Source organism: Pelodiscus sinensis, chromosome 5 (genome assembly GCF_052426305.1).
Source record: "Pelodiscus sinensis isolate ZL-2025 chromosome 5, ASM5242630v1, whole genome shotgun sequence".
Classification (NCBI taxonomy): domain Eukaryota; kingdom Metazoa; phylum Chordata; order Testudines; family Trionychidae; genus Pelodiscus; species Pelodiscus sinensis.
Window position 1 is genome coordinate 102,710,089 of NC_143056.1, and position 24,656 is coordinate 102,734,744.

The following is a 24,656-nucleotide window of genomic DNA, read 5'->3' on the forward strand; positions in this document are numbered from 1 at the left end:
TGGCCTTCAGGCAACATGTGGGATCTCTGACTTGATGAATACAGATTAAGGGTATGTCTACACTGCAGACCTATTTCGGGATACTGAAAGCTAATCTGTATCTATTGAAGCAGCCCATTTCTAAGTAGATTTCAAAATAACGGGTGGCTTATTCTGACATCCTATTGACCCTCGTTCCACGAGGGTTAAGGAGAATTTTGGAATAGCAAAGTATTTTGAAATTTGGCACTGTGTAGACAGCACCAAATTACTAAATAAACTATTTCGAAATAGCATTAAAATAAGCTATGCAATTTGCATAGTACAGATTGCATCGCTTATTTTGAGTTAAGAGTGCTGTGTAGATGCATCCTTAGGGTCCAATCCTGCAGCTTTTACTCAGGTAAAACTTCACAGAAATTCTGAAGTTAGTTAATTTGAAAGCATAAACAATTACCTTCAGAGCCCTCTCTCTGAATATGATACCTCCACTGACTACCCATAAAGAGTGAAGCCAATTCATGGGCTTCTTCCTGAGTTCCCAAATATAAACATTGCTCTGCTGCAATATGGAATTAAGGAGTTAAATATTCAAATGCTCTCTTTGGGATCTTGGCATTGCTCAAACTCATGATTAATTATATTCTTACAGAAAAAAGAAAGCCTTTAAAAATTTAAATTTTCCTATAGGAGTTGCAATTCAGAAAGACAAATCCAAAAATAGCATCTGTGATTTACCTTTACTACTGATATGTCTGACACTCAGAAGTTGCAGAAATTGTCATAGGAGAGCATACTTGTTTAAGTTACTGTGGGAGAACAAGAAGGGTTTTTTTTAAACATCTGATTGCAAAGAACTGAGGGTATGTCTACACTACCCTCCTAGTTCGAAGTAGGAGGGTAATGTAGGCATACCGCACTTGCAAATGAAGCCTGGGATTTGAATTTCCTGGGCTTCATTTGCATAAGCGGGGAGCCGCCATTTTTAAAACCCCGCTGGTTCGAACCCCGTGCAGCGCGGCTACACGGGGCACGAACTAGGTAGTTCGAACTAGGCTTCCTCCTCGTGAACTAGTGGGGTAGTGTAGACATACCCTGAGTGTGTGTGTGTGTGTGTATATTACTAATATAATGTATTTGTTGCTATGTGCATTTAAACATGCTGCATGTCATCCTAGAGGTACCTGCATTTCTGTAATAGCAGTGTATTTCAGTCTCTTTGAGTGGTTACATGTTGAATTCTGCAAAGCTGAATGAAGACAAGTTCAGAACTGGCAATGCAAGAATAGCCCTGACAGCAAATGTCTCTCAGATTTATAAACATCTATATACGTTTTTCAGCTGGTTTCAATGAAGCCCCACCAAAAACATCAGCTGAGAGTCTGACCTTATTTTAGGATTCTGAGTTTCTGATCTTGCATAGTTTTTTAAACAATCAGAAAGAGTTTTTTTCAGAGTTAAAAAGTTGTCTTGCTTAACTTCTCTTTCATTTCAAATCAAACATAAGTAGATATAAGGTTCCGATTTCTATCAGTCCTGAGCGCATATAGCTCCAGCAGAAGTCAGTGACAGTTGCGGCTGATTGACATCTGTAAAACTGGGCCCACAATACTAGTCTTCCAAAAATCTGAAAGAAATCTCCATTTAAGGTTCATTTTTCGCTTGGATTAGAAGATGAAGTACCTGCCATATTTACCGTAGCTCCCTTAAAATAAATTAAAAATGACAGCAGCATGTATAGCCGCATCAATCCTACATAATCAATACAAAAGCGATCACTTTGTCCACCAATGAAATGCAGACACTTCTGGGGTGAAACACAATAACTGACCAATAATACATAGCAACATTCAGAACGTGTGGGCAGCAAATGAAGAATATTTTATCCAATTAAAATTGCAGCGGGAATTTAGGCAGCCAGATTACAATAATTACCCAAATTGTAATTTGGCCACCTGCTTACTGTAACAGAGAATGCAATGGGATCTTTAATGACCACAAGGAGTCAGGATATTAATTTTACTTCTTATCAGAGTTCCTCAGCCTTGGTCTACACTAGGGAGTCATTTTGAAATAACAAGTGGAGCGTCCACCCTACCAAGCCCATTATTTTGAAATAAGGGGCTGGTTATTTCAAAAATTACTCGTGCTTTCCACAAGGAATAATGCTTATTTCAAAATAGTTATTACAAAATAGCGGTAGTGTGGATGCTCCACTGCTGCTATTTCAAAATAACCACTCCCCACAGTAATTTGAACTAATTACTACCCACTGCTTTCCGGGGCTCTAGGTCTAGGTAGTGCATCCACATGAAAGGATCCTGGCCTAGACTAATTTTAAGGCTTCCCTGTAGTGTGGACATGCTATTTTGAAATAGTTATTTCAGGAGTTATTATTTCAAAATAAATTATTTCAAAATAAGTTCCTCGTGTAGACATGTCCTGTGTTATCCTGATGCATACTTTTGGAACAGCCTTCCTGAAGTCACACTGGAGTAAATCGGAGTAGGATTTGGCCCAGAATATCCAGCATGATGGTTTTTTTCAAGTGCTATGCCAATATATTGGTTCAGCATAGATTCAGAAGAAGAGGGTCTCCCTATTGCATCATTAACATTAATTCCTGCAGCAGCTGAAGGTATTTCTTAGATGATTCCCATCTAGTACTGACCTGGCCTGACCTCACTTAACTTAGGAGCTCTGATAGGATTGTTGCTCTAGTAAGACACTGAAGTAAATAATGGATTTCAGTTTTAAAAATCCCTTCATCCTTTTCTCCCATTACCAAATTTTTGTATTTTGTGATATATTGTTAGAAGCACTAGACTAGACTTAGAGCTCAGTCATTGTAGTAAAAAACTGGAATTCTACTGAAATCACCGGATTTTCCAGTGAGTTCGGAATTGCACTTTGTAGTGACTCTCTCCAACTTGCAGACACTTCTTGGGTGAGCATAGGCTCTCTCCAACTTGCAGCTGTATATCTTTTGAGAGATTGTAAATATACCCACAAGAGGTAAATTGTCTGAATCTAACATAAATGGATTATACAACTTTTAATTAATCAGACCCCCGAGGTTTATGTTACACAGATCATTTCTGGAATGTGGATCACTGTCACATTAGCACAGAATAACTCCCCAGACTCATCCATTTTACATCCAAATCACAAATTTAAATAAGTTAAAAGAAACATAGGGTAAAACATATTTTACATAACCAGCATGTTAGGATTTTTGCTTGGCTTTCTTTTAATCCAACGTAAACAGCAGAATAACCAATCAGTTTAAGCTAGTTCTACTAAAAGAAAAAAAATCTGTTATCCTAGCAGGAAAATTGGGCTTTCAATACCACACTGACTAGGTGGAGTTTGAAACAAGAAATCTAAGACACAAGAAAATCAAGGGCAACAATAGATCATGTAATTTCAAAAAGCCGTAAAACCTATCAAATGATTTTTTTAAAGACAAAACTTTTCTTGTAGGAGAAAAATATGATGTGGTGAAGAAGAAACAGCAATTTGCTCACAAATGGATTTTACTGTATAACATAAGACACTGACACAAAATAGTTTCCTAATAAGTAATTTTGCAGATGTTATTTCTGCTCATATATTGTATTGATTCAAATAACCTTTGCAATTATTAGCTGTAGCTCAAAAAAGATAAACAAATCGTGAAACTATACAATTGTTCTGGACAAAAGATAGAGAGCACTTGAATGTTTCTAGCCCTGCTCTCCAATTTGCTTATTATTAGAGAAGACAGTAGTAAATACAAAAGCTGGCTATTTCAGCCAGGCAATAGCTAATGCCAAGAAGAGAATGCGCATTCAAAGCTGTCCCAACTTGCTGCCTAATGAGTAGCAATTAATCCATCTTATTGTATTTCAAAATGCTGAAGACTCCATTCACATCAAAGGGAATTTTTCAAGGCTTTTATCATTGTTCATTTAAAAAGTATAGAGCTATCTTTAGCATTCTATAATTGTCAACAATATTTTTTATCCCTCAATGTGGAATGTAGAATAATGGATTTTAAAACATGTAATACGTGTGAACTGTAGGCATTTTAATGTTTCTTTTTTGCTTCTCTTTAATTAAGCTAATAGCATGAGGGAATATCTAAAATCAAAGTCAAAGACTGGAGTCGATTCTGGTGTATAGATTTTGGTTTGGATTCTGTATTCTTGCTCTTTATTTAAGCAGAACTCCCACTGGTTTCAGTAGTAGTTTTTCTTGAATGTGGAGTGAAGGTTCAGGCACCATTATCAAGGAGAATGGAAAGCATAATTTTTACCTGATAAAGTTGTTTCTGCATTTCAGATAAACCAGTCCAGAAAAATAGGTTGCAGCATTTCCTGCCTGAGAGGAACCATTACCAGGTTTGTGTCCTGTAAACAGTGTCACTGTTCTCCTACTCTTTCTTGCCTCTTTCTCCAGGAAACTTCCATAAACTTAGAAACATTTTAAGGATGGAGGAGGAGAAGCTAAGAGCCCTAAACAAACACCCAATGACAGAATCTGAACTTCTGGCCTAACAGAAATAGGATGCACTGTCCCTGCGCGGGAGAGATCTGTGGGACACTCCAGATTGGTGTATTTGAGATGCAGGTAAAATTTTCCTGCATGCTAAGATCCACCAATCCACAGTGATTGTTGGCAGAGTGCCTGGTAAAATATTTAAGTATTACTGAACCCTCAGAAATACTTTCCATGAGGCTTTCCTCTCTCTACTCAGGAAGACGATGCTGGCAAATAGCCTTTACAAGGTCTGAAATATCATCTGTCAGGTAAGCTTCAACACCATACCAGCCAATTCCAAGAGCAACCAAAGTGTTGCAATCTTTCCATCCATTTCTATGATACTAGCAAAGGATGAACCCTTACTGGACACCTTATATTCCATTGCAAGAGTGTAAAGTACTCTCCCTGTCACTGTCTGGATTCAGGCAACAGATAGGTAGGACAGTGCCCAAAAGTCCAATACATTGATTATACGCCAAGAAAATTATTAGCAACGAGTGGGCCAGAGCCTTGGCCAGTGAATCCACTACTGCAGAGTTACATAAGCCTGACACTCTGGATCTTAGATGTCTACTTTAGACACCAAATCAGAAAGATAAGGTGTTAGGATTGCCAGGTGTCTGGTTTTGAACCAGACAGTCCAGTACTTGAGCTTTCTGTTCAGGAAACAAATTGAAAAATATAAATGAGAAAATACAAATGTCCAGTATTTTCTAAATAAGATGTAATGTAGATTGTGATGGAATGTCAAGTGTGTCCGGTATTTTTGTTGAAACCATCTGGCAACCCTAGAAGGTATATGAGACATTTCTAGGAGAAATAATAGAAATATACAATCCCTCAGCCCCCCCCCCACCCCACCCCCAGTAATAATGGGGGGATTTTTAACTTAAAAGGTTAATGGTGATAAGACACACACCACAGTCAATCCTAATAACTATGGGAAAGGAATGCATGGGAAAGAACAGGTTAAAGAATATTTATATAAGTTGGATGCAGTCAAGTCAGCAAGGACTGCTGAAATTCATTTGAGGGTACTTAAGGAATTAGCAGAAGCAATCTTGGAGCAGTTAGCAATTATCTTTGAGAACTCCTTGAGGATGGGCAAAGTCCAGAATACTCAAGAAGGGCAAACACAGTACCTAATTATAGAAAGAGGAACAATGAAAACCAGGAGAATTACAGACTTATCAGTTTAACTCTGATAGCTAGAAAGATACTGGAACAAATTATTAAAAACTCAGTTTGTGAACATCTGGAAGACAATAGAGTTATGAGGAATAGCCAGAGTGGATTTGTCAAGAACAAATCATGCCAAAACAATCTTTTTTGGTTCTTTTACAGGATTACTGGCATAAAGAACAATGTGGAGTGCAGGGGGAAGCCATAGAAATAATACGTCTTTATTTTATAGATATGCTATATCTTGACACAATGCCACAAGACAGTCTCCTGAGCAAACTAGGGAAATGTGGTCTAGATGAAATTAAAAAAAAGGTAAGTAGATAAATGGTTGAAAGCTCATATTCATAGTTTACTTTCAGAATGGGATGGTATATCTTGTGGGATTCCCTGGGGTTCAGTCCTGTGTCTGAAATATTTTCATTAATGATTAGGGTTGCCAGATAGTTTAACCAAAAATACTGAGCCCCCGCCCCGCCCCCCCAAAAAAACCTGCAGGGAAAAAAATTCTGTTGAGAAAAAAGTTGTTGAGGAAAAAACAGGACCCCGAGAGTTAAGCAAACAAATAAAATAAAAATAAAAATAAATATATATAAATTTTTTAAACAGCGTGGCCCCTTTAAAAATGCTTTTGAGGCTTTTTGGCCCTAACAGACTGCTGGCGTCTGTCCGCCATCTTGTCTCCCTGCTCCGGGCCTGACAGCTTCCCTGCGGAACCAGGTAAGCACCCGAGATTTTTGCCTCCTGGCCAGGAAAAAAATCAGAAAATACCAGACATTTTAGGTGTCTGGTATTTTCTGATTTTTTTTACCGGACAAGAGGCGAAAATACCGGACTGTCCTGGTCAATACCGGACACCTGGCAACCCTATTAATGATGCAGATGACACCAACCTGGGAAGGGTTATAAGCACGTTGAAGTGGAATTCAAAATGATCTTGATAAATTGGAGATTAAGTTCAATTCATCAAGATGAAATTCTATAGAGACAAGTGAAAAGTACTTTACTTAGGATGCAAAAAGCCAGCATACAACTACAAGATGGCTAGAATTTAATTTTAGTATTGCTGAAAAGAATCTGGGGATTAGAATGGCCACAAACTGACTATGAATCAATAATGTGATGCAGTTGTGAAAAAGGCTAACATTCTGGGGGACATTAACAGAAATGCAATATGTTGGACACATGAGGGAATTGCCTCACTCAACTCTGTACTGCTGAGACTTCAGCTGGAGTACAACCTCCAGTTCCAGGCACTCCACTTAAGAAAATATGTGGACAAACTGGAGAAAGTCCAAAAGAGAGCAACAAAAACGATTAGCATGTCTAGAAACCCCTCACCCATAGAACCCCTCATCCCTCACCTCTCACCACTGAGACAAGAAAGAAAATGGTATGTTTAGTTTTGAGAAAAGATAACGGAGGGTATGTCTACACTACCACCCTAGTTCAAACTAGGGTGGTAATGTAGGCAACCAGAGTTGCAAATGAAGCCCAGGATTTGAATTTCCCGGGCTTCATTTGCATCTTGCCGGGTGCCGCCATTTTTAAATGTCCGCTAGTGCGGACTCCGTGCCGCGAAGCTTCATGCGGCACGGACTAGGTAGTTCAGACTAGGCTTCCTATTCCGAACTACCATTACTCCTCATTTCACATTTCACGAGGAGTAGCGGTAGTTCGGAATAGGAAGCCTAGTCCGTGCCGCGTGTAGCCGCGTGGCATGGAGTCCGCACTAGCGGACATTTAAAAATGGCGGCGCCCGGCAAGATGCAAATGAAGGCCGGGAAATTCAAATCCCGGGCTTCATTTGCAACTCTGGTTGCCTACATTACCACCCTAGTTCGAACTAGGGTGGTAGTGTAGACATACCCAGAGAGACTTAATAACAGTCTTCAAATACATTAAAAGCTGTTATAAAAAGAGGAAGTGAGTTTTTGTTCTCCACATTCACTGAATTTAGAACAAGAACTAATGGACTTAATCTGCAGCAAAGGATATTTAGGTTAGATATTAGGAAAATGTTTCTGACTATAAGGATAGTTATAGTTTAGCTCTCCAAGGGAGGTTATGGAATCTCCATCACTGGAGGTGTTTAAGAACAGGCTGGACAAGCATTAATCTGGGATGCTCTAGGTTTACTTGGTCCTGCCACAGCACAAAAGGCTGGATTTGATGACAACTTGAGATCCCTTCCAGCACGATTTTATTTCCTGGTTTTCATTTCAGCCCCAATGCCTATAGGAATAGCAATAAAGCTACTGGGCAGCAGACCCTCAACATGCTACCAGATTTTTGCAAGGGAGTTTTGTAAGTGGAAGCATGTTTAGGGAATAATCTTGTGTCAAGGAAAGAAAACAGGAGATCTAAGAGATAAACGCCACTGGGCAACTCTGGCTGAATGGGTAATTATGGACAGATAGAAGGGATACTTTGTTGAAAAATGTGATGCTCAGACATAGTGTCTTCACACAGCACACTATATAAAAGTAATCTTTGGCCTTTGCTCAGTGCTGGACTGCTTGATTCACCATTAGCTAAGCTAGTTGGATAATACAGATGTTGAGATTCAGCTTAACTGCATCCCCTTGTTACCCCAAATACTCTGGCACTGTTTGTTTTTCATGTGCTGGCTAATAACCCAAAAGATGATTTTATGTAAGAGAATCTGATTATATAAAATATAGACAACTGATCTTTACTGTAGCATGGACAATGAAATGAAAAATCATGGATGCCAAGAAGTATCCAATTCTTCTTCCACCCCAAACAAGTGATATTTCCTTCAGCTAATTTTCAGCATGTGTTGAGAAGAATGAGTGGTTGGATATAGACATTTAACTGTTGATAAATCAGGTAATTCTACTAATTGAAAATATCTGGAGGAGTGAGAGTTCTTCTAAGATACAAAAGAATCAGTTTCCTCCTCTTTCTGAGAAAGTCGTTTCAGCTGTATGAGTAGGAAGAGCAGTAGATAAGTTCCTCACTGACATTAGAATATTCATATAATCTTCTTCCTCAAAATTTCAGTTCTTCCAATTTTGGGGAGGACAGGAGGAAGAGGGAAGTGGCAGTGACGATTTGTCTAGATATGAATGTGCAGGCAGAGTCGGAGCCATGTTACAGGCACAGAAATGCCATGAGTAAGGGGCCATCTGCTTGGACAGAGTTTTTCCTCTTCCTCTCCTTCTTTTCAATGTGCTGGACACTCTTCTGGACAAGAGAGGAGTCAAACTGTGTCACTTCCTCCTAAAAGTCAGTCATATAGGGAGGACAGTATTCTCAGTACCATATAAATACTTCCCTTGAGGCAGTCAGAGAATAAGCAGAGTCTTGGCTTTGCCTCTTCCCCAAGCATACTTGAGCCCACATGCATTTGTCAGAAGGGACTTGATCACAATTTGCTTCTGGTATCAGTTAATTTCTCCACCATGGAGTACATGGAAAGTAGAGGGAACTGTGACTCTTAGGGATACATTTCCTTCCTTTTGCTTCCCCTTCCACAAGGCTCATTGTGAAAACTGAAATTGCCCTTTTAAAAACTGCTTCATCCTTGCTGTGTAATTCTTCCACAGACTTGAAGCAACTGTCTTCTGTAGAGCTGCAGGGATTGTGAGGCTTGAGTGTGAAGGGAATTCTTAGCAACTGAAGGGTGGCCTAATTTTCACTGGTCCATTGCTTGTTACTTAGCTCAGTTAGAACTGCAACCCATCACTCTGAACTGATGGATCTGAGAGTGTAGAAATTAAAGAAATCATGACACAATAAATTGTTGTACTAGATGTCTGTTCCTTCTTTACACAGCTCCTTAAATAACAGCCTTACCAGGATACTTTTATGATCTCAACTTATGCTAAGTGCCTACTGAAAGTCAACTAGAAAAGGGGACTTTTAAGTCTCGCTGGAGTTGAGTTTTTTGCCTTGCTCTGTGAAAAAGCTTCAGTAGGAGTTGTACAGCAGGTGCAGTAATAAAGAATATTTCTGTTTTTAAAATATTGTCTTTTCAGATTTTAAAGTATGGACAAAAGTGTCACCCCCCCTCCCCAAAGTTTACCAATCACTATGTCCATTTTTTTAGTTAGGTGCCTAGGTCTAGATGTAGACATTTAAACAAGTTTCCTGCTTTTCAAAGCACTCACAGTTTCTACCTAAGTCAATGAGAGCTTTAGGAGCTCAGCACCTCTGCAACTCAGGCCACTTAGTTAGATACTTAAATATGGGTTTGGGTACCAAAATTTAAGCACCCAGTTTTGATTATTTTAGCCTAAATTGCTACTTCTCTCTGTATTATTGCACCCTTGGTTAAAAAGCAGTATGTTTAATGTTTAAGTTCTTCATCAATCCCAACTGCTTAGCCAGTGCAGCTAAAAAGCCAGCCACCACAGCCATACAAGCTTGCCAGCATGCTGCCCACTGCACATCGAAAACCAAATGCTTCCATCAAGTAGGCCTGTTACAAAGCCAGTCTGTTATTTACATATTGCAGTTCCAAAATTGTGGTAAGCGGTCCCAGCACTCACCATTTTGTATTGTGAAATTATTTTCTGAAATATTTTGCTTTTCAGCTAGAACAAAAACATGATTTGTTCTCATACATAGCCCCCATGGCTGCAGGGTGGGGAGAGGGAGAAAGATGGGGGCAACCCACAACAACTCAGCAAAAAGCAGGGGAAAGAAGGTGGGAAAAATAAAAGATTTATAAATTGTTCTGCTTTTTGTAAACAGAATTTTTTTTTACAAAACTCTAAAACCTCCTTGATTTCTAAATAATGTTGGGCAAATGTAACACAAGATCTCCCTTGGAAAATTTGCAAAGATCCTTATTAAACATTTCCAAGAGGTTCCTTTTAGTTTTGGTAGATCTTTCGTGGAAAAATGGGGACAGATATGCTGCATCAAGTTAGATTAAGCAAACATATTAATGTTCCCCAAACATGATTCTGATTGAGACTCTCCAAAAATTAACCACGATAAATATTAATATTTTACTGAGAAATGAATACATCTTCAGGGAATCATGTACAGCAGTTAATTTAAAGTTATATTAGACTGTACTGTGGAAATTTCAGCCTGCAGTTTCCAAAGCAAACTTAATAACTATACTATCTAGTTCTTAAAAAATCTATTTTAAGCATTCTTGAAAGTATTTCAAAAGCACAGATTAAAAGCATTTTGGAATAGAAAAGAAGCATCACAATCCTAATTTCCACTCTGGAAATGTTTTTTTGTGAACAAGCGCACAAAAAAACCTCCTCCCTTTATTTAAATACACTAACAATCTAGCTGTTAAAACACTAATGGGTTAAAAACAATCATGTTTATGTGCTGAGTAGTTACAAGAATAGCTTACTTTATATCTAGATAGTGTTAAAATTTTTAATATGGATGCTAGTGCAGAATCAGAGATTAAACACAAAGAAATGTAAACAGCTACCACATGCAAGAAAACTAGGTTACAAGAATCACAGCACCAGGCATTCACCAATCACCATGGAAAACAGGAAATGAAATGCATAGCAACCACAAGCCCAAAAGCAGAAAAGCGCATACCTTCAGCTTGGAATGAAAATCACGAGATTTCCTTCTGGCAAGAACCTGAATGTGACTAGACACCTGCAGGGTAGGGGAAGGGAGGAAAACAAAGGAAAAGCCTGTAACCATGGAGATGAAAAGCCCCCTACAACTGGGCAAGCCAAACGTACCTTAATGGCGGCTTGAATTTCTCGAACTTTCTTTCTTGCTAAGACCTGTATGTGACTAGACACCTACATTGTTCAGATTTATAAAAAAAAAGAGAGAGAAAAGAAAAAAAAGAAAAAAGAAAAAGAAAAACAAAAAGGAAATCAAATTTAAAATTTCTTTTAAATTACTTGTTTTTTGTGGGGGGAAGTTATTTGCATCTTCAGTAAGTGCTGCTTTTAAAGATACCACATTCCCAGTCACATACCAAATTCTTAGCATCAAGGCTTAACAACACGGGCCATGACTGCAGTGACTTGACTACGGAGAAAAAGTTTAATCTATCAAGTTAAATAGTCTTTTACGGAAAAGACCCAATGACATTGTTCTGAATCGGGTGTGGATCGCTTCCTCTTTTGTAACAAATCCTATAACCCCTAGTACAGACAGCCAAAGAACCTTTACTCATGCAAAGAGTCAATTGGACTTCTTGCATGAGTAAAGCCTAACCATATTTGAGAGGTTTCAGAACCAGGCCCTTGCAGCATTCAGCATTGAACGAGAGACTTTATTTGGCACAGCATCAAGAAATATTACCAATAATTCATCATCTTCTATGATTTCAAATGATTACACCAAGGCTGTGTTTTGAGCTCATTTATACAACTGATAAAATATTGACATCTTATAGACCTTAAGGAAATACAAATGAATACTGCATTTCTTTATAACAGGGATGGGAAACCTTTTTTAGGGTTGGGGGCCACTGACCCACAGAAAAATCAGTGGGTGGCCACACACAAGTGCACAGAAAAAAACCCCTCACTGACATGCTAACGTGGCCCCCACTGAGGAGAAAGACACTCCCCACATTCATTCCTCTTGCATTCCAGAGCCTAAGTTCTCCGGCCCCGCGGTGGAGCAGCCGGGGGGCTTGAGCGCCAGCGCGAGCCCTCAGGGCCAGATCCAGGCAAGCTGGGGGCTGCATCCAGCTCCTGGGTCTAGTTTTTCTGGAAGTTTTGCTTGACTGATGAGAGAGGGATTGGGGGCCACGTTTTGCATTCACATTTTCTCAAGCATGTGTTAAAATGTGTTATGATGATGGTAGTGGATTACATGATAAGAACAGCCATACTGTGTCAGACCGAAGAACCATCTAGCTCACTGTCCAATCTTCCAGCAGTGGCCAGTGCCAGATGCTTCAGAAGGAGTAAACAGAACAGTGTAATTACCAAGTGATTCAGTCCCTGTCATTTCATGTCACCTTCTGGCAGTCAGAAGTCTGGGGACCCCCAGAAGACAGAGCTGACCATATTGGCTAATAGCCAATGCTGGACCTAAACTCCATGACTTCATTTAATTTTGAACCCAGCTTATACTTTTAAATCCTGCCAAATTTTAAGAGCAAGCAATCTAAAACAGAAGCTGAGAGCACAATCAACCTCTAAGAGAGTTGCTCGGCCCAATATGAATTTCTCTAAGCGGCAACAACAATAAAAATGATAGAGAAACTTCTCTACCACAATACCAGGGTTCCCTCTAAGCTGCATGCCTGCATGGCCGTGCACAAAACATTTTAGGCCCGCCCAACTCGCCTGCAGCAGCACTCACAACCATTCACTTTCCTTTTGGACAGAAAGGTGAGTGTGCTGCTGGCGGCCGAGTGGGTTCCGGCGGTGCTGCGTGGTGGCAAGCAGTTGGCCTGCCATACCCCCATTTGCTCCAGCTGGTGCCAGGGTGCACTGAAGCAGTTCCTGCGTGAGCGGCCTTACCGGCCCCAGTTCCAACCACAGCGTGTGGGACACTGCAGCCCAGCCGGGACCAGAGTGGCTGTTTGGTCGGCCCCACCCAGGACCAAAGTTGTCGCACTGTGGGCGGCGACTGGTCATAAGACCGCATCCGGGACCGGAGCCACAGTGTGACATGCGGCAGCTTGTCGGCTGGGACCAGAGCTGCCACATGGTAGGTGGCGACTGGTCATAAGACCCCAGATAGGACTGGAGCTGCAGCGTGGCAGGTGGTGGCTGGTTGGCTGGGACCGGAGTTGCCACGTGGCGGGGGGCAGCTGCTCGGGTGGCCCCAGTTGGAGCCACCACATGGCGAGTGGCAGCTGCTGCTCTCAGTTGGGGCCAGAGTGGCCATGTGATGGGTGGCACTGTCAGGTCTAGGCCCGGAGTCGCTGTGTGTCCCCCAAACCTATCCCCTGGATCTCAGCTGTAGCACCAAGCCAGGTGGCACCCTTACCCCAGGAACAGTTAGCTGGGAGTACTGGGCAGCCCAGCCCTGCTCTCCTTCTTCCCCCATGTGAGCATTTTTGTGGGAGGCCGGACAGCCCAGTCCTGTACCTACCCCCCACAAGAATGGGAAGCCCAGCTCCAGTGTCCCCCCAGCGAGGAGCTGTCACTTCCTCAACCTCTTAGACTCCCATCCTGAGTTCCCCCTGCCCTGAATCCTGTACCCCCTGAGCCACCCCATACCTCCCACCTCCTGTCCCCCAATTTCTGTACCACAGGGTCATGCACCTTGTTAATTAGCCCTTGGTTTGGTATTTTTTCTTATATAACAATTTAAATGTGTATATTTGCGTGTGCGCGCATGCGCATGTGTGTATCCATAATAAAAATTTTGTTAGTAACTGGTGGGTGTCATGGTGGTGCACATCCAAATAAACACACATGATGTCCATGTTGGTGTACAAGACATAACTCACTCCGCTCGTAGATGGGAAATCTTAGAGGGAACACTGCACCATACTATTGGTATTACAGTATCACCTAGAGACATGGCCCCACAGTGCTGAGTGCTGCACAGACACACAGGAAGAGACCGTCCCACCCTTGAACAGGTTTGAATCTAAATAAACCTGACAGATAAAAGGAGGGAGAAAGAAAGGATTAAAAATTTTCACTTAGAAAAATCCTTTTGTTGTGGTACCTTAGAGCAACTTTTGTTTGCAAGGGGAAAAAATGTACTGTATTGTAATATGTAAACAAATTCTGATTCATGAAGGCCAACTTTATCCAGCTTCTTAATGAAGCAGCCCAGGAACAAGAGTCTGTAGTTTCTCAGACTAGTAAGCAAGTTGATAATTCAACATATATATATAATTTTCACATATGGTAATTTTTGTTCTCAGTTTCTTAGGATGATGGTGTTAAAGGTTACACTGTATGCACCATTCTACAGTGTTCCACATATGTGTGCGCACATGTATAAATCAACCCCTCCCCATTGATGAAAATGGAGCGAGGCTGATTTGCCCTGGCTGAGGATTTGGTCATGTGCTTTAAACCATTGTGCCAAAACGTGCTGCTAACTGCACCTGTGCAACCCCAAGTTCATGGGGTAAGGATGTTAAATTGCGGTTGCCTAGCTGGTGGATAGGAGTGCTCTGTAGAGTGGCAATGGGGGTTGCTCCCAGAGCTGGCTTGAACCAGACTGACTAGTCCTGGCTCGTGCCAGCTCTGGGAGCCACGCACTCCGCGGCTCTGCATTTTAACTGTAGTACGAGTCAGCAGGATCTTACTACATTTAAAATGCAGAGGTGCAACGTCCTGGACAAGCACGAGCTGGGACTGATCAGCCCTGGCTCAAGCCAAATCCAGAAGCCCATGTCCATTGTGAACAGGGGCTGCTGCTGGAGCAGCCTCTGTTCTTGGTAGCCACAGCTGGGCACGGGTGGGGCTGCTCCGACAGCAACCTCTGTCTGTGTCTGTGGCCAGCCCTGGCTGCCACAAACAGAGCTGGTGCCAGAGCAGCCTCTGTTCATGGTGGACAAGACTCCCTGCTGGGACCCCTGCAGCTTCACAGCAGCTTCCCCTATCCTCCTGCCCCTGCTGCCTCTGGTAGCACCCCAGAGACTGTGCTGGTGTGGAATCAGCTTTTAAATCAGCTCCCCCTAACACCGGCTCCTGTTCCTCCCCCCTTGCTGCCACAGAGGCAGGGGAGGCAGAGGCACAGCACTGGAAACAGCACAAGCACCAGTTCCCCGCTGTGCCCCTGCCTCCCCTGCCTCTTGTGGAGATGGTACTGCTTTTAAGCCAGCTCCCCCCAGAACCGGCTCCTGCTCCCTGCCCCCTTGCTGCCTCTCCCTGATAGAGGCAGCAAGCAGGGGGACGCGACTAGTCGCTCACATCCCCATCATGGGGGTTGCCCAGCTATAATAAAAAAGAACTTGGAGCTTCCTTTACGATGGATTCTTTGTCAATGTGTAGTTTGTTCATTCTCTGTGAATTGCAGTTTCTCTCTTTCCTCATGGCCTTTTTTCTTCCCTTGTAGTTTACATTGCTTCCTAACTGACAAAGAACATTACTGGAGGGAAAATGTCACCCAATTCAACATGCCTTAAATACAAGCATTGGCAGCAGGCCAGCTTTGCTTATGCTGAGTCAGCATTCTTTTTCATCACAGTATACAAGATGCATTGCATGCCTGCAAAAAAGTTTCTCCCTCTTCTTCCTGCTCCCCATAACACACATTGATAAGGAGATCTGGAAGGTGGCGCTCAAGGAAAGGGATGCTGAAATATGCTAACTTTTTCCATACCCATTTAGTAACTTCAACTCAAACTACACGATGATTATGTGTGCATTTGTGAGACAGCTAAACACTGTGGAGATAACAATTCGGGATGTTAAATAGATTATTTTAGTAATCAAGTAGTTGATAAAAATTCTATCGACTTTTGATTACTCAATAGGGGAAGGCAGCCCTACTCAATCCTGGCTTGTACTGGAAACAAACCCCACTGAGGCTCTGTAATTTAAAAGGCAGTAGGAATCAGGCAGCCTGCCCCTGGCTCCTACTGTGTTTTAAATTGCAGAGCTACAGCGGGGTTTTGTTCCCAACCTGGTGTGAGCAGGGATTGAGCTGGGCTGCCTGCCTGACTGGCTCCTAAATTTAGTAGGAGCTGGGCAGGCAGGCAGCCCTGCTTAGTCCCTGCTCGCACAGGGTTGGGGACCAAACCCTTCTGTGGCTCTGCAATTTAAAACATAGTAAGAGCCAGGATGCTCGGTTCCTATTGTCTTTTAAATTGCAGAGCTGCAGCGGGGTTTGATCCCAGTGCAAGCCAGGACTGAGCAGGACTTTCTGCCCAGCCAGCAGAGCCCCTGTCCGTGGGTATCCCAGCTCTCCACTGGGACCCCTGCAGACAGGAGCTGCTTTGCAGCAGCAGCCTCCTCTGCCCCCTCCTCCTGCTGCCTCTGATACAGAGGCAGCGGCGGGGGGGGGGGGGAAGGGGAGAATGCAAGTAGTCAATTAACTGACTACTCTCTTAGGTTATGTCTACACTACCCCGCTAGTTCGAACTAGCGGGGGTAATGTAGTCATCCGCACTTGCAAATGAAGCCTGGGATTTGAATTTCCCGGGCTTCATTTGCATGAAGCCAGCCGGCGCCATTTTTAAATGCCGGCTAGTTCGGACTCCGTGCCGCATGGCGACACACGGCACGGACTAGCTAGTTCAGATTAGGCTTCCTAATCCGAACTAGCTGTACACCTCGTTCCATGAGGCGTACAGCTAGTTCGGATTAGAAGTCTAATCCGAACTAGCTAGTCCGTGCCGCGTGTAGCCGTGTGACACGGAGTCCGAACTAGCCAGCATTTAAAAATGGTGCCGGCCAGCTTCATGCAAATGAAGCCCGGGAAATTCAAATCCCGGGCTTCATTTGCATGTGCGGATGACTACATTACCCCCGCTAGTTCGAACTAGCGGGGTAGTGTAGACATACCCTCACATCCCTAATAACAATTAAAGGATCTAGTGGGATATGATAACTGATATGGGATAAGCTTCTGAAAAAGATTAAAGACAGAAGTTTAGGTTGACTTACTTATGACTAAAATCTTACTACAGTTACACAACAGTACCCATCACTCTTATGGAAATAACTCTGTTTCAGCCTGTTGTGACCACTGGCCATGAAGAGGGAGCATGAGTACAACCAGTACTTTGAATACTCATTACTTATTTATTTTTCATGTTCTAAGCAAGTAACTTTCTTGTTTAGGTGATGTGGCCAGACATCTAATTGTTCCATTACTCACTATATGAAAACAATTGTTAAATTCTGTATTTTCTTTATATGCACGCGATGCAAGAAGTAATATGGCTTATGTTAATAGTTTGTCCTATGAAATGCCCTTTTCACTATGAGGCAATAGCGACATATATAAAGATTAATATGGAATGTCCCCAATAAAGGGTCACTGAAATAATGAACCAAACAAACAATGGATTTTTTAAAAGTACATACTTAATGACAGTGAAATCAATGCATCATCTTATTAGAGCTGAATTGCCGACAGCCACTGCAGCCAAAAAATGCCATTTTTTTGTCATTTGCTGACATGCACACTTTTCAACTGGGTGTTTTACCTGTTTCCTGGTCCGTGTCTTCCCCGTTCTAAGTTTGATGTATCTGGCTATTAATTCATTCCTACCTGAAATGAAAAAGAGTTTACAGTGAGGACCAAACAGCTATCAAACTCCAGGACTTAAAAATAAAAGGTCTACAAATATGAGAATATTCTTATTTTTATATAATCTGATTTTCATTAATAGAAATGGCATTTGTCGATATTTTTATCATTTTCTTTTCCTTCTCTAATCCAGTTCATTACAGAGAAAAAGCACATCTATATAAGTAAAATATAATTCTACTTGATTATTGCAGACACATTAATGGAAACCTCAAGTAGACAATGAAAAGTTGGAGAGAGATGTCCCAGTGGCTGTGCTCCACCTTAATGTGGCTATAATCCCCAATTCCCACTGTTTTAGAAAAGGATTGTCACTTGCACTGGATTTCTCAAATTCCGCTCTGTGGCTTTAGACATTCGCAAAAGCCAATATTTTCAAATGTAAGTCTCTAAAATTGGACATCTAAAGGAGCAGATATTTTCAAAAGGAGTTAATGCCACTAACAGCTTCCAAGCTGAAAATCTGACCTCTCCTTTAGGCCTCCTAATTTTGGAATTCAGGTGTGAACATTGTGACCTTAACAAATTCCATGGACTTGGGGATCCTCTCAAACAACGAACCCAGGGCAAACTGTTCCTTTTGCTCAACTCCTCTGGAAAGTCCTACACATAACACATTTATTTAAGTAGGCCTTTTTTCATCCCCTGGCACCTTCCATTTTAATTTTACATCTTTTTTGGACAATGTCACCTCCAGCAATGAAATACTCTCCATCCCTTTTGTAGTCTGTCTGTGTGTAGACAGATGAATATGCAATTTATGAATGTGAAAAGTGGATCTGCACTCCCTCTGCTCCCCTTCAGTTTGGGTCTGGACATTTTAGAGCTATCTGGAATAAAGAATTATGGTGGTGATGCAAAGTTAGTGATTAAATTACAGGGCCTTAAAGGCCAAACTTCAAAAACCAAATTTGGCATATTTGATACATTAGCCTAAATCTGCAGGGCTTGACAAATAATGTAATCTACTCGCCCGTGGTGAGTAGATTACAACCTGGAAGAGCCAGCGCAAAGTGATCTGTGCATGCACAGAATGATCTGTGCATGCACAGAACAATCTGCGCATGCGCAGAGCGCAGAACTGTGCGAAACCGCGCGGCTAGCGAGTGGGGCTCACCGCCACTTGGCGAGCCCTGTAAATCTGCATACACAAAAATCAACAAAGTGAGCAGTTAGCTGTCCAATCTGAGGCAAAAAGTCATCATTGGGAAAATTGAAAATGGACCCCTGACAGCAATTCTACACTGCACTATGTCAGAAAGGTACATCGTATCTTCATTGAGCATTAGTCCTGTTCTTATGTTCTTGGGTGGGGTGAGCATCCGTCCTGTTTTTACCAGGATTGCTCTATATTTAAGTTGTCTTCCAGGTGTCCTGATTTTTTTTTAAAAGGACCAAAATGTCCCATATTTGCACACCCCCTTCTGATCGTTGAGTTCCCCGGTCAGCGCAGTCACAGCAACTTCCTGTTTGTGGCTGATGGTAAAGCATGTGATGTGTAGAGTCAGGCAGGGTGCCAAAGGAGAAACCAAATAGGAGTGTCTTTCCTCCTTGTGCACCCTAAAGAAGGGCGGAAGTCTGCCAGCCTTTAGCCCCGACCGCCAGCACGCCCCTCCCCCCCGGCACTGGAACCCCTTTGTCGAACACCCCCATCGCTGGCTGCAGCCCATTCCCAGGAGGCCTTCCCAGTAGGGCTGAAGCCTTTTGTCACCCCGGTGCTGAAGTCCCGTTCCCACACGGCCCCCACCCGCTGTGGGGCTGAAGCCCTTTCCCTGCCACTCGGATCAACCCTTGTTCCTGGGCAGCACCTGTTGGAGGCAAAAGAGGAGCAAGGGGAGAGTTAAAATGGTTGTTGTTCTCTTTCTCACCTGTTAATTATGTTATTTGGTTCCCTAAACTGTTGGAGTGTTGTCTGTTAACCCCCTACCCCTTCCCTGAGTGAGTGCAGAAGAATGTCTGAGGTAAACAGCAGGAGTAAACAACAATACACACGGCCCCCAGCAGGGAGTGCCCACGGCCCCAAGAGGCCCACAGACTCAGAGGCTGCATGTGGCTGATCCTTAAAGGAGAGAAGGACAGAGACACGGTTGGTTGACCATCAAGTGGAGCCTCCCAGAACGCCCTCTGCTGGGATCACTTGGCCAGCAGACCAGCTTAGGAGTCAACTTGGGAAGATCAAACAACATGAACTGCCTTCTTCTCGCCTTATCATCCAGCCTGGGACTGTAAGGGTACGTCTACACTACAGCGCTAATTCGAACTAACTTAGTTCAAATTAGTTAATTCGAACTAAGCTAATTCGAACTAACGCGTCTAGAACTAAAAACTAGTTCGAATTAGCATTTTGCTAATTCGAACTAGCAAGTACACATTGAGTGGACCCTGAACAGGGCTTAAGGATGGCCGGAAGCAGTGCCGGCAGGGCATCAGAGGAGGACTTAGAGAGTGGAGATGCTGTCTCAGGCTAGCCGAGGGCTGCGCTTAAAGGGTCCCGACCCCCACCCCGGACAGACAGTTCTCAGGGGTGCCCCGCTTGCAAAGCAGTCCTGGCTTGGATTGCCCAGAGTACCCACACTGGGCACATCACACCACTCGGCCATCAGCCCGGCTGCACTTGCCGCAGGCTGCGATCTGGGGAGAGGGAGCAATCGGGGGGCTGCAGGAGAGCTTCCACCCCCAGAAGCCCGCAGAGCCAGCCCAGTCCTCCCCATCGGGGGCTCGTACCCCATTCCTCCCTCACCTCTTTCCACTTACCCTTCCCTAGCCCCCCTTCTTATTGATGTACAAAATAAAGATAATGTTTCTTCCAACATTGACTCTGTCTTTATTGAACAAAACTGGGGGAGACTGGGAAAAGGAGGTGGGAGAGGGGAAGAGAAAGGCTGGGAGAGGGGAGGGCAAGTAACATGATCAGGGGTTGGGAACAGGTCCCAGATGAAGAGAGGCTACAGAGACTGGGACTGTTCAGCTTAGAAAAGAGGAGATGGAGTGGGGACAGGATAGAGGTCTCTAAAAGCAGGGGTTGGGTGGAGAGGGTGCATTCCGAAAAGTTCTTCACGAGTTCCCATAAAGAAGGACTAGAGGACACCAAAGGAAAGGAATGGGTAGCAGGCTTCAAACTAGTAAGAGAAAGTTGTTCTTCACAAAGCAAATAGTTAATCTGTGGAACTCCTTGCTGCAGGAGGCTGTGAAGGCTACAACTAGAACAGAGTTTAAAGGGAAGTGAGATCAAGTCATGGAGGTTGGGTCCATGGAGTAGTCTTAGCCAGGCGGTAGGAGTGGTGTCCCTGCCCAAAGTTTGTGGAAGTCTGGAGAGGGATGGCACGAGACAAATGGCTTGGTCACTGTCTTCGGTCCATCCCCTCCAGGGTCCCTAGGGTTGGCCGCTGTCGGCAGACAGGCTACTGGGCTAGATGGACCTTTGGTCTCACCCAGGACGGCCATTGTAAGCTCAGGGCTCAGGGTCGGGGGTCTCAATGGATCCCCTTGGTTTTCATGCACACCTGCTCCTGGGTGGCCAGGCTGGCAGCTCTCCTGCCCTAGACGGCCACTTTCCTGTGCCTAGTGCGGAGATCGTGGACAAGGTCCACGATGTCCGCACTAGCCCAGGAAGGTGCCCGCCTCTTGCGGTCCCGGGCAAGCTCCCGGGAGCCTCCAGCCTGGTCCCGGGAAGAGGGGGTGGGCTGGGGGACATCGGGTGGGTGGCTTTGTGCCGTGCCAGGTGCAGGGTCTGCTGGCTGGGTGCTGGCAGGCTTGCACCTGGCACGGGCACCATAGCCAGCCCGTGCCCCTTTAAGGGGTCCGGGGCCGGGAGGGGGGCATAGAGTTTCCCTGGTGTTGGCCAGAGTGGCCACCAGGGAAACCTGGGGAGGGCTAGCCTCCCACTAGTTCGAATTAAGGGGCTACACAGCCCTTAATTCGAACTAGTAAGTTCGAACTAGGCTTAATCCTCGTAAAATGAGGTTTTCCTAGTTCGAACTAAGCGCTCCGCTAGTTCGATTCAAATTCGAACTAGCGGAGCGCTAGTGTAGCGGCTATGAATGTTAGTTCGAACTAACATTGTAGTGTAGACATACCGTAAGTGTGGTTGAGTGTATGAGTGAGTTTTAACTGAATAAAAAAACCCTTTACACTCCTATGTGGTGATCCCCTCTCCTTAGTGTTTAAAGCAGTTGCAATCCACATCCCCTTGCAACAGCACCCACCTGTCATGGGGCTCAACCCTGTTCTTGGGATGCACCCCATCCTTCCTCCTCCGCCCCCCCCCCCCCCCCCCCGCAGCAAATCAGCTCTGTTCTCGGGCTGCCCCAAAGCCCCATTCCCAGGAGTCCCTTGCTGTGGAACTGAAGCTCAGTTCCTGGGAGGTCTCTGCCGTGAAGCTTAGCCCCAGCCCCATCGCATTTCCTCTCCCCCCACCCCACTGTGAGGCTGAAGCCCTAAGTGCTGGAAGCAACCCCCTCTCGCCCCATTGCTGTCCTGTATTGGGTTTAGGGAAATATGGTCACCCTATTCATGGGATGAAAAAAAGAGTGTTTCTTCTATGTCATTCTTAAATTATATATCTGAGTAATTATCAAATATTCCTTGGTGTTAGCCAAAACAAATTAAAAAATTATTAAATTAAAATATATGGGGGGATATTTTAAATATTATCCACGTACACTATCAAATTGCTACAAAATCAAGAGTTGCAGCGCTTACATGATCCAACCAAATAGACAGTCCTTGTCAATCTACAAGGGTATGTCTACACATCAAAGTTATTTTGGGATACCAGAGGTATCTCGAAATAGCTTCCCCACGTTTTCACAAGCCACCAATTATTTTGAAATGTTTTTGGCATCCCAGTAACCCTCATTCCACGAGAGTTAAGGGATGTCTCGAAATAGCATTTTATTTCAAAATTTGGTGTTGTCTAGACAGCACCAAATTTTGAAATAAACTCAAAATAAGTACTCTTATTTTGAGTTTAGAGTGCAGCGTAGGCATAGCCCCAGTCTCCATACATTTTATATTTTACATTTTACACATTAATGAGCAAGTTAAGAAAACAGTAAGAGCCCTGTTCTGTCATTCAGAGCCCCCAACATCTCCTCTATGTTGATCTCCCTGTGCAGAAGCTCCGGACTACTTGTTTTTAACAGCTACATACCTTTTATTTAAACACTGTATAATAGCCATCAGAGCCTGGAGCTGATTGCAGCCTACTGTCAGCAGCCCAGCACCCCTTCTTCCAACAGACAGGATGATATTTAGTTTCCGTAGCCACATCCTTAGACACAATCCCAGTTACTCCCCACAAGAGAGCTAATCTCATGTTGTTCCATGACTGTCATCCATGGAAGGAAAATGGGACACTATGGTCTAGTTTTGCTCTGGAGCACCAGTTCATGGAGAAAAGAGCACTAATGGAAAAAGAGGGAAAACATCACCCAGAAAAAGAAAGTAGGAGAATCGTCAAGAGACTGAGGCCTGACTAATGGGAAAGACCAGGAAAAACACAAATAAAATGATGGTTTCAATACACTGTACTGCAACTGCAGTGGGGCAGGAGCTTCAAGCAACCTTCCCACAATGGTTATGTACCCTTACACAACAACACTGTCCTTTTAATATATATTAAGGTAATACAGTGAGTGAAAAATTGCTTCAAAATGAATTCATTAGGGAACATGAACAGTGCAAAGGCTCTGGACTTGATAGGCTTCAAGGAGTGTATGGTTTATCTATTTAGCTAGCACTTAACTGAGCTGATGGGATCCTCAGTGTGGCAAGCTGTGAGGAAATTTTAATTGATTTAAGTGCACCTTTCTGAGGAAAGGGGAGGTGCCCTGTTGTGGAGGCAATGGGAACAACATATACATTTTTCAGTAAACACATGAATAAAATATCAGGCCCAGTTCATCAATGCAACAAGGCAGAAAAAGTTGCCCTAAAAGGGCAGCTGGTGATTCCTATGGCTAGAGGAAATCCTCAGCGTAAATGCAGCATCACTAGGTTGACAGCTCACGGACCCTCATTCTGCATTCATGACAGGCTTGGTGTGGAGTGCTCCCGTCAGTCCTCTGCCAATAAAGTGCAAATGGAACATCTCCAGACCAACACTCTCTGGTTTGGCAAAATCTGTGGTCCAGCATGAATGTAGTTAACTGAATGTCCACTTACAATGGGTTTGGACAACTCTCCTGTGGTCCCATAGGGCAGCCGTGGCCAACTTGCGGCTCGTGAGCCATGCCCCTTAAAGTGCGGCTTGCGAAGCCTCCCCCTTGGCTTGCGAAACTCCCCCTGCGCCCCTAGAAATGGTCCCCAGTTCCCTGAGCTCACTGGGTGCTGGAGAGCCATCCGGTGCAGTGGAGCAAGATGGTGCTGGCCGACGGGAGCCTGATGTGGCCAAAAAGAAGGGGCAGTTTCTTTTTCTTTTTTTTGCTCGACCCCAAATGTGGCTGGGGCTTCTTTTTTTCCTCAACAATGTTTTTTCCCCGGCTCTTTGCGCTATATGCACAAATATTTTGGTTCTTTGCCTGCCATAGGGTATGTCTACACTACAGAGGGTTTTTTTCTAAAAAAGTATTCTTTTTTCAAAAAAAATTTCACCTGCATCTAGACTGCCATCGCATTCTTTCGAAATTAAATCAAAATAACGTGGTGGTTTTTCCAACAGCGGTAAATCTACTTTTATGAGGAAGAACGCCTTTTTTCGAAAGAGCTCTTTCAAAAAAAGGCATTCTTGACTGCAAACAGGGCTTTTTCGAAAGAGAGCATCCAGATTGCTTGGATGCTCTCATTCAAAAAAGTGGCTCGATTTTTTGAAAGAC

General features: G+C 43.5%; 1 protein-coding gene across 4 annotated transcripts in view; it reads right to left on the reverse strand.

Annotated features, from left to right (window-relative positions):
• Positions 1–24,656, reverse strand: part of TEAD1 (TEA domain transcription factor 1) — a 298,964-nt gene that overhangs the window by 72,392 nt on the left and 201,916 nt on the right. Inside the window, exons 4-6 of one of the 4 annotated variants that reach the window (XM_006117420.5) lie at positions 17,738–17,802; positions 11,385–11,447; positions 11,233–11,295 (exon numbers count right to left, since the gene is read on the reverse strand). In XM_006117420.5, coding sequence (XP_006117482.2) covers positions 11,233–11,295; positions 11,385–11,447; positions 17,738–17,802 — 191 coding nt within the window. The remainder of the gene's footprint in view (positions 1–11,232; positions 11,296–11,384; positions 11,448–17,737; positions 17,803–24,656) is intronic. The other 3 variants (XM_075927867.2, XM_075927868.2, XM_006117422.5) reach the window with 3 other exon arrangements.